Below are 11,100 nucleotides of genomic sequence, written 5' to 3' on the forward strand. Positions count from 1 at the left end.
ACTACACCATTGAAAAGACTTCCAGGTTAATTCATAACGCCCTGGACGTCCTCCAAAAAGACGGCGCCGAATAAATCTGTGTCTGAGAGCCGCGAGACGCAGGAGCTTCAGCAGGTACGGCGCGAGCAAATGAAGGTTATTAATCCATCTCTCAGAAACAGGAAATCAGCCGCTCCTCGTTTCCAGCCATCAGTGGAACCCCGCGAAAACACGAACACTATGTGCACTAATTTTAGCCGAGGTTCTTTAACATGAGACGATCCTGTTACTGCTACTGTCAAAATGTGCTGGGATTAAAGAGTAATAACTACAACCAGCGTTCTTCTTACTTCACATTGTACTGCTGTTGTTCTGATAACTCACGTCTCCTCGTCGTGATCCTTTTGTAAAATACTGACTCAAGTTAAAAAAAAAAAAAGAGAGACTCCTCCACTATCTTGCAGCTTCTTGTAATATTTGAAAAGCAAGTATCATCTTTATCTCAACAGAAAATCCTGTTCAATGCCATAATATCTACCAAAATAGAGCAGAATAACTTTAGAGTAAAGCTCTGGAGGTCTGTGTTAGACGGCGCTGTGCCGATGTGCCTCTGAGCTTTGTCGAAGCTTTACGCTCCGGTTTTCCATCTACCTTTGTCAATCACGCTGGGATCTGAAGCGGTGCAGGAAAATGAGCAAAACCCTGTTCACACAAGAACGCCTGACTGAAAACGGCTTCGCATTTTCCTTTTCACCGGAAAACCTTGTACTGTGCATGCCAGGCCACGAGGTGGCGCTGTGTTTCTGTAATGCCATGGAGCACACGCACACGATCGATCAAAGAGTCCAAAGCTACGGTTAGTGGAGCTAACCAAGTGTTACTCTGCTATCTGATGATTTTATCATTATCAATCGCCTCACATGTTCAAAAACATATCAGCCATGAGCGCAGTGGACGCGTGAAATGAGACGCTGTTTTTCCCCTTTCATATTCTTCTTTTAAAAATGGTCATTTTCGAAGACTCAACATGATTCACATATGAACTTTGAAAATGCAGGAAAAAAAGACAAATTTCACTTCAGAACATGGTATCGGGAAAAACAAAACTTCCGCTGCATTTTGGGGTCATTTTGACATTTTGTTGTTTACACAACAACAGCGTTCGGAGTCACTGACAACAGAACATTTTAGAAGAAAAAAAAAAAAAAACAAGTCTCCTTTCATGGGGGGAAACGCAACCTTGCTGAAACTCCACGACATCGCATGCCCACCGAAGGCAGCCATCAGAACAACCACAGCAATGTTTTCCTCCAGAAAACAGGACTCCCGGTCCACGTTATCCTGGTTCTGCTCCACATTCTCCTGGACTTGGTAGTCTCACAGTTGACAGTCACCATTTTAAATGACACACTACACTAAACTACACACTACTTAGCATTTTCCCTCAAAACCCCAAAGTGAAAAAAAAAAAAAGGTTCATCACAAACTTAGTCTTATTTTCAATTTATTTAGTGGCCGGTGTCGCAACAACTTTACCACATCAGTCCTCAGAGACTTTGTGTCGCAAAAAGACAGGCATTTTAAACCATTTTAAAAGGCTTAAGAGATCTTGCTTTAATAGGAAATGCCTGTTACTCGCCCCCCCCCGGGGTTGTAAAAACAGTTTTGTGTACGGCGGAGCCTCGCACACATTAGCCGAGGCTCATCTGACATGCACAGCGTGCACGTGTCGTAATCCCAGGCAGCTGCCAGCGCGACAGGAGGCTCCGCGAGGAGCACAGCGCCACCAAAATAGCAAGAAGTCGGAGGAAAAATCCAGGAGGGAGGGAGTGGCAGCGAGGAGCCGGTGATCCCGCTTCTTCAAGGTTCAGCTTCAATAACAAGCCGGGAGCCAAAACGCTTTTTAACAAACATCAATACACACTCTGCTTTTATCAGCTGTCATGATGCACTTATAGAAGATGTGTGTCGAATCACAGAAGCGTTGCTCCTCTTTCCACGTGCGGCGGACGACACAGCGCTGACCTGAAGAACTGGACCGACTGCGACTGCAGTCCGGCAGAACATAAATATTAGAGGCCAAACTGCAGCTCCTACAAGCCGGCGCGCCGCTACCGGTAAGAGCTTCAATAAATAAGAAGACGCAGTGACGAGCGAGTACACACAGCAGAGCTCTGCCAACCCGTCGTCACACACGACAAACGACCATGGGCTGGAGGAAGTATGCTGCAACGTCTGAGCAGAAGGGCGATCGGCCGCTCGCTGTATCGGCCGCCGCGGCGGATCCCCATCGACCGGTTTGACTTGGCACGACTTTTGCTCTTTCCTAACACGTCCCTTCAGATTTGGACCTCGATTAATTGATATTTCATTCTGCATCGTTACATTTTCCTGGTAAAGAAGCTCAAAATCACAAAGACGACTGTTCCAGACTTCAAGCCTTTTTACGTTACATGGTATGACTTGTACTTAATGAATTCCATTTAAAAAAATAAAAGAGAAGATTTTCAAACAGTGTTTACAGACCTGTACACCCAACTCTACTATAATTCCAAAAACAGGGGAAAATGCACCAATAAATACTCAATAATTGAGTTAAAAACAACATAAAGAAGCATAGATCAACACACTGCTCCACTGTGTGTGTGTGTGTGTGTGTGTGTGTGTGTGTGTGTGTGTGTGTGTGTGTGTGTGTGTGTGTGTGTGTGTGTGTGTGTGTGTGCGTGTGTGTAGGACTGCGGTGAGGCTTGACAACCAGAGCGTGACCGGCTCAGTTCTCCAGACCATGACACAAGTCGCCTTATAGCCGGCGAGCGCAGAGGCAGGGAAAACAGAGATGACAGAGTCGACGGTTATTGACACGTCGCCACGACTCCCGTCTGCTCGCCGCTCCTCTCGCACCGCCGAGGAAACCGAAAAGACTCGGATCTCCCACAGGTCATTAAGCCTGAGCATCATTCAATCACAGCAGAACAGGAAAGCCTGCAGAGCACGACAGCACCACAGCGAATTAGAAATTCAGCATTTTGTTCTATTTTTAAAAAGAAACACATACAAAAAAAAAGAAGAAAAGAAATATGCCAAACAGCTCCATCCCCAGTAAGAAGACAAAGAATATTGTTGATGCAGCGTCTCTGGGGTTACCACAGTCTCAGAGGAAACATCACACGGGCCGGCATGGACAGCTTTATGGTCTCCAGACACTATTCAACTTTCTCAAAGTCCCGACCAGTCTCTCTCTCTCTCTTTTTTTTTTTTTTTTTGTTTGTTTTCGACATAAAAGGCGAAGCAGACACAAAGACGACAGGCAGGAGCCGGATTGGAAAAGGTTTGGCGTCTGACATCTTTTTCGGCACAGCGGGGGGGAGCTCTGAAGCCGAGAGAAGTTCGGCTTTTAAGAGGAGAGCACTTGATGTGAGCAGCTCTGTGAACTGACCGGTCCAAACGTGGAATAGGCTGCGTTTCAAAGCACAAAGAGAGGGAGGGGGGGCGTCTGAGGACGACACCTGCTCCCCTTCGGCACCCCCAGCCTTCACAGTTCACACCAGGAAACAGACGGCAACTTTTGAAATCACCGCTTTGATAATCCTCAAGTTAGCTAGAAATTAACTTTTCAGACAAAGAGTGGCATCAGTCAGGACAGGAAAGGGTTTCACTTCCACCCTGCATATCCTCAAACGTATCGCTGTCAGGTTTTCTTTTCACGTTAACGTCTCGAGTGAATAATGCATCATTTCGTGTTTGCAGGACAACCTTTTGAAAGCAAGGTCCGCTTACACTCAAACAACAGAAATGCTTTTGTATTAATACCACCAGAGCTTGATCCGGTGTCGTGGGAGGAAGCTGGATCAGCTGGAGGAAGCCACGCACACACGCAGAGAACATGCAAACTCCTCACGGCATGGCCCGGAAAAGGATAAAGCGGCTAAGAAATTGAAAGAAATGAATGACTGTGGTAGTGTCCAGGTATTCAGCCCGTGTGCAAAAAAAGTGGAGTTTTCCCCCCATTTACATGGAGACAGATCTGCTTTTCAAAATGTTGCGTTTTCCTTTTCCCCAATTCAAAAAGCTGCAGTTTCAGCAGCTCCGAACCCCCGTCACCATGTAAACAGATCCCTAAAATGCTACAAAACCGCTGTGTTGTTCCTTGAAAGTACTGTTGTGTAAACGGGGCCTAAACAACAGCAGACCCAGCAAACAGGAAGCACCTGCAGCAGGTGGGAAGTGAGTCAGATCATGTGATTAAAGCAAAACCTCCACCTCAGAGACATTAACGCCGACTACAGAAGAAGGGCAGCTGTACTCTGGAAGATCCCACCGATGAAGAAGATCCTCTGGTCCTCCTGCTGTTTTTCTGAAGGAACAGACCAGGAAGGACCTGCAGCAGGTGGTGAGGATAGTAAACCATGTAACGCCATGACTACGCCCTCCCTTCATTTTAGCAAATACATTACATTTTTATGAAGAACTGAGAGCCAATGTTTTGATCAAGATAAAAAAACATTTCACTGAATATTAACATGTACTTCTCTTCAAGTCAGTGTGTTAATCAGTGAAGTGCTCTTCACGACATTCATAAGTGACTTATTTAAAAAGGAAACAAAATCCTGCTTTTAAAAACGGAATTCAGACCAACGTGGCACAGAAACGTCACTCAGCTCCGTAAACATCTTTCAAGGTCAGCGTAACGGGCTCGACACCGCCGTGACTCTCATCCATCACCGACAAATGATAGCTCCAACCCGACGAGAGGCAGAAACTGTGTTTCTCTGCAGCTCTGATAGAGGCTATTTCATCTTAGCAGGGGGCGCAGCAGAAGCCGCGAACTCGCACATGATCCGCTCCCAGTTCTGAGGCCATGATGCAAGCCCGGCTCGTCTCCGCCCGCCCCGCCACCACCAGCCTACGCCTCCGACGCACGGGGAGAAACAATCAGTAACAGCTTTAAGAGCATGCTGAAGAGTGATCAATAAACATAAGGAGGGGGAGAAGATTGAAATTCATTTGGTGCTGCTTCAGTCTGCTGTGCAGACATTAAAAACCCACACCAACAGCCGAAGCGTGAAACTTTCATATGATGGGAAATGAGATCAAACCGTGAGCGCGTTCAGGCACGCCGGATTTCTCTCCAACAGGAAAATGATGGAGACGTTGTTGCACTTTATTTACAACAGTGGTTCCCAACCTGGGGTTCAAGGACCACTCGTCTGGACGCGAGACTGCCGAAACCAGGCATGGACATGTCGAAGAATCCAGAGGACACCCGAGAAGCTGGCCACTGGCCCTTCACCAACAGGTCTGTTCAACAGCGTTTGGCTTCACTGTAAAGTGTGACCCAAACAAGAGTTCTGAGAAGAAGGACAAAGCATTTCTTTAAGGTAATCGCTGGAGGCTCCAAGGAAAAAGACAAAAACTCATCCTCACCAATCCTGAAGAGTTTTATCTGCACCGGGTTGTCTGGCAAAACCAAAAAACACTCAGCTTCAGGAGAAATCTGAGGCATCGGGGTCAGGGGGGAGCCTTTTTCCAATACGATTTTCCTCATTTTGGGCCGTTTACACAATGTTTTCAGTGAAAACGCATCATTTTAGAAAACGCTGGATATACTATAGTTGGCACGTTGGGCCATGAGTTGGTGTTGTTGGTTGTCGTCGTGACGAAAACACAAATATTCACATAGAGAACAATACGGGAGAACACGGCCATCTGACAGGTGACCATGTTGGATCGTTACTATGGTGGCTGTCAACTCAGAAACTAACAAGTCCAGGAGGATATGGACTGGGACCAGAACCAGGACCAGGAGAAAGTGGATCGGGACCAAGACCAGAAGAATCTGAACAGGGAGTCGTGAGAGTGTGAAGAAAAACATGGTCCTGACGGTCCATCTACTGAGCATGTGCAGAACAGCTGTTTTCTACGCCGCGGTGTGCCGGACCAGGAGCAGTATTTTAGATGAATTGTTTCCCCCATTTACAGAGACATACAGTAGCTGAAGTGTTTTCCACCATTTCCATGGAGATTGGGTTGGAGTGTCTTCAAAAAGTTGCATTTTCACTGGCTTCATGCACTGTTGTTTAAACAGGTGCCCAAAACAGAACCAAAGTTTTGTATTTTCACTTGAAAACACTGTAATCATGATCAAATAGATGTCGTGGAGGGTAACGCTTTTTGAAAATCCATAAATTTAAACATGACTGCAGTCGTTACACGAAGAAAGAATTCACATTTTCAGTTATGCTTGTTACGCTGCCTTCTGACTCCAATACCCATAAGCCATGTATTTTGACGTACAAAACATGAGGAATTTTGGCTTTTCACCAAAAACAGTAACTTGGTGTGAATCGACGAGCGCAGTGCTCGTGGCTCAATCTGCTTCCGTGTGCGATTGCTCTGACCTCCAAACACCAGAAAGATGCAACAGCAGATGTCAGCCCGTCTATTCAGAGGATATCGATCCCCCTCTCACCCTGCCAATTACAGCTGATAAACGGCTGCGACAGTTAGAGCAAATGATTTGAATGGCTCCTTTCATTCCAGCCTCCAAACCCTGCTCAAGACGGCCGACCAGGACCAAGCCCCCACCAAAGCTGGTATTTTCCACTCTTATCTTTATTGTAGCGCCGACCTCGCCGCCCCATCTTTTCCACAAAGGGCACCAAAAACCCCCCAGACCCCCAGACGTCCGCCAGCAGCAGATCCTGATGGGGCTGCTTTCATTAGTGAAGCAGATGAATCAAATACTTGGCCAAATGTGCAATTATCCATCTCTCAGCGGATGGAGGTCATTAGGACTTTATGAGCGATTGGAGCCCATAAATAAATGATCAGTAAACAGCGTCGGCTGTGCAGCGGAGACGGCGGATGACTCCGCGCGGCGATCCCTCCAAACTCCCTACAACACCACCAGCACATGTGGAAACGCCGCCGCCATTGCGAGACGCGATTTTAATCTCTTCTAACCAACAGGTCTTCGAATTTCTCTTCCCACAAAGCAGGTTGAAGGACCACCAAGGCTTCCCCAACAACACAGAGGTGGCAGATTATGTTCTTAGCAGCAGAATCCACAGAAAAGTCCTTAAATGCACCAAAAGAAATCCAAGAGTTGTTTGTGGAGTGTGGCCGCTGCCGCCTGCGAGGCGGTCTGTGCGGATCAGGCCCCAGAGAGCGAGCCGGGAGGAGCACAGGGCTGCCAAATGTTTACACTTTTCAAGAAACCTATTTGCATTGTCCACCGGGAGACAATCAGCACACAGCTCCTCCCCGCGGGATTGACAGAGATAAGATAGAGAACAAATGGATTTTTACACTCCTCCGACCCGGATCTGTTTACAAAAGCCAAACTTTTTTTTTTTGTTCCAGGCATTTCTAAAAGTTGCACCGACTTGTGAGAGTAGGAGGGGCCCGAAAGTTGCAACAAGTTTGACTCTGAACTCGCAGAGAAAAAGCGTAAAGACGGTAAACATAACAGTTGAAGAGAAGCAGCAGCCGCAGTCAGGACCTCAAGAGAAATGTGTTTTGGATAAACAGATATTTTCGGCTAAAGAGACCCCACAATTAGTAACCTGAGACTCTCTCTGCGTGTGGGTCCCAGTCCAATTCTCTGGAATCAATCAGAGCTCCCAGAGGAACTCCCCGGACCCCTTAATCTCCTGGTTTTATTACTTTCCAGACAGTCGGCCTGTTTCACCCTACCCCCATCTCTCTTTTGTACTGATCTCCAGCAAAGCCAAGGAGGGGCTTTCTCTCTCTCCCTTCCCTCTCTCTCCCTCTCTCTCCCTTTCTACTGCTGCAGAGCGCTTTTCATGCAGGAGAGGGTCTTTCATCAGGCTCCACACGCGAGAGAGCCCAGCAGAGGCCCGTCACTCCAAGGCCTGCCTTTTTCTCCTGCACATTCATTCTTTTTTAACTGACTAAATAAACAACACACCTCCGAAAAAGAAAAAAGGGGGGAAAAAAAGCACATTGTCTGCCTGTTCTGACTCTCACATGCGACTACTTTGCATACCACAGGAAAGATGCGAGCGGAAACTGGGCCACAGAGCACAGCAGCCAGTTATATTCCTAATTTTCCAGACCACATGCTGTCTCGTCTGATGGTGTCTCGGCAGCTCAAAATGATAAAGATACGACTCCGTCATGAAATGTGATGAAAAGCTGAAGCACCCCTGGGAGGATATTTATTCTCATGACTCTCCAATTTGTTCCAGACACTCAGCACATGGCTTCTTGGAGCTGATGCCTGAAAGCACACGCAACATATATTTATACAGTGGAATTAATGCCTAATAGCAGCAATCGGCGCCCGTGGTGGATTTGTGGCGGTGGCAGCAGTTGGGAGTCAGATGCACAGCACTGCAGTGGCCTCACTTCAAAACAATTAACAGGAGAGAATGAATTGGGTTCTGTTTATCCATCAGCTAAACATGTATTGACGCCCAGGTAATGAGATGTCTGCAGGACTGATGGTGCTGGCTTATTACCTGACACTGAGCACTAATGACTCTTTGCGTGCTGGATTTTTTTTTTTTTATTTTATGTTTTATAATTTTTTTTCCAGATTCAAACCTAACAAATCCACCACTCACATCTGGATGCACTTCCTTGGTGTAATTTAATTGCACATAATCCAGAGGCGTGTGTGTGCGTGTGTGTGTGTGTGTGTGTGTGTGTGTGTAAAACAACAGTCTGGGAATGATTTGAGAGCAGCAACAGCTCCGGGTGCAGACAAAAGGACGGAGTGAGGGGAGCGTGTTGCTTCCCCTCGGTGTGAAGCAGAGCCGGTGTTCGGACTGAAACAAGGTGTGCCTGCCGGGGGAAAGTAGGCGACTTTCCGAAGTAATCAGAGTATCTGAGCTCGAGCGGAGTGGAAACAGCTCCCTCTCGCCACACCGACTCCGACACGTTCGTTTCTTTCTAACTCGGCCGACACAACGTAACCAAGTTTCCCCCTCCGATCGGGTGCGTAAAAACGCGCAGGGAGGATTTTGCGGGGTTTACCTTTGTCTGCATGCTTCGCCGCGGTGGAGAGGAAGGTGAGGCAGAGGAGAGAGAGGAGCCCCACAGCTCCCCGCTCGGCCATCACTTTTCACAAATTAATCTTTGCAGCCTTCAAGAAGCTTCTCTTTCAAAAGAAAAAAAATATATATAAATCCTTCAAAAATGCACAAAACAGACGAAAGAAAAAAAAAAGTTCAGAGTCCTAAATAGTGCCGGAACATCCAGATCCAGGTAGTTTGAAGCATGTAGGCTGAGGGAGAGAGCCGCAGGTTACACACTGTTTTCACAACTTGGTCGAGGCAGAGGTCGGGAAAGAAAAAAAAAAAAGAAAAAAAAAACCACGCTGAAATCAATCCATTGCCACGGAGGCGCAGCCCGAAAGAGAGATCCGCGCACGGCGCAGCGCCAGCGTGCCCACGGAACCGCTCCGAGATCCGCTCCGGCGGGACGGACGGGGACCAGAAACCCGGGGCTCGGCGAGTAGGAAGCGACCGGATCCCGGCCAGGAGGAGGAATCTGCGCCGCGGACAGCTCTCCGCTCCACGGACGGGACGTAAGAGAGCGGCGTGCTGGAGGGCTGGATCTCCGGCGGCTCCCCGGAAAACAAGGCGCGGAGCCACGCGGAAGTCCGGATCCACCTCTGCGCGAGCGCGTGTGCGTGTGTGTGTGTGTGTGTGTAGGAGAGAGCTAAGACACGGTGTAGGACTACTCCTCATCAAACCCAGCAGCTCTCTCTCCCTCTCTCTCTCTCTCTCTCACACACACACACACACACACAGCGTGCGCCTCAGGCCCGGTTCATTTCTGTGCCAAACACAACGCGCACATTCGCGCACCTTTTACGCACCAGAAATAATAACTCCCGTGACACGAACGGAGCATTTCGGTTTGGTTAAACGCTTCAATAAAGCAGCTGTGCGTGTCCAGGGGCGGAGAGGGTAAAACACGGCGTTCTCTAGAACACCCAGAGGTGAAGAACATCCCAAAGAGGCACTTTGACAACAACCGGAGGAGGAGAGAGAGAACCAAACCGCTGCAGTCCGGTTCTACCAGAGGTGGAAAGAACACACGAAGTGTACCGTGATACAACAGGACTTAAAAAAAACCCAGTGCTCAGGTACACACAGAGGTGAAATAACAACTAAAAGGTGTGCTGGGCTGCATCTGCAAGTGAAAAATGAATGGAAATGTGTATTCAGTGACATTTAGAGATGTCAGGAATCCACAAAATGTGTACTTAAATGATAAAGGGTTCTGAAAATTGGTAATAGAGTAGAACAGAAGGTGAGACATAGTGCTGAACTGTGCTGAGTGTACTCTAGTATGCACAGAGGTGAAAATAATCCCTGAAAGGTGTGCTTGAGCACATCGAAATGGAAAAAAAAAAGAAAGAATAAAAACGTGAACTCTGATACATTTAGAGGAAAGAAATTCCAAAAAGCTGCATACTAATGCAACATGAGGTGGACAGAGTCCCAACAACGTGCACTAGAGCACAAGTGGGGCCGGAGAATGTTTAAAAAGTGGACTTAAGTACTTTCAGAGGTATGAAGTAATGAAATGTCTCCAGTACGACCTGAAGTGATCGGAGGGATCAATTTCACTCATCCAGAATCCTCCGAAGTCAAAAGACAAACATCTTTTCTTTAAATTGCTGCAGTTTAGTGTGTGGAGCAGGGCGAGGTGTGTGTGTGTGTGTGTGTGTGTGTGTGTGTTTCTTCCATTGCGCCTGATTCACGACCCCCGAGGGAAACGCAGAGATTCAATTGAAAAGCCGTAAAACATCAAGTTAATTCACGTCACAGGAGGCCGACTCCGCCTGCTTTCGGTATTTCTGCTGCCCTTTACGACCTCGTGCTGTGATTGAGCCGCCACCGCGCTGTCCTTGTGGCTACCACACACACACACACACACACACACACACACACACACACACACACACACACACACACACACACACACACACACACACACACACACACACACACACACACAGGAAACTGGAGTAGTCATGTTGATGCAGAGGCCAACATCTGTAACTTGACTCTCGGATTACGTCACATGGTGGCTGCAAACCAGAAGATGGGATTAAAGTCCCTTAAAAACTCTGACCAAGTTGCT

At 47.5% G+C, this 11,100-nt stretch overlaps 1 protein-coding gene across 3 annotated transcripts in view; it reads right to left on the reverse strand.

Moving 5' to 3' along the window:
• The window catches only part of neo1a (neogenin 1a), a 205,012-nt gene extending 195,404 nt beyond the window's left edge, over window positions 1–9,608 (reverse strand). For all 3 annotated transcript variants that reach the window (XM_030106726.1, XM_030106658.1, XM_030106578.1), the window contains exon 1: window positions 8,980–9,608. In XM_030106726.1, the coding sequence (XP_029962586.1) occupies window positions 8,980–9,061 (82 nt within the window). In that variant the 5' untranslated portion in view covers window positions 9,062–9,608. The remainder of the gene's footprint in view (window positions 1–8,979) is intronic.
• Between the last annotated feature and the right edge of the window lie 1,492 nt (window positions 9,609–11,100).

Source organism: Salarias fasciatus, chromosome 1 (genome assembly GCF_902148845.1).
Source record: "Salarias fasciatus chromosome 1, fSalaFa1.1, whole genome shotgun sequence".
NCBI classification, from domain to species: Eukaryota; Metazoa; Chordata; class Actinopteri; order Blenniiformes; family Blenniidae; genus Salarias; species Salarias fasciatus.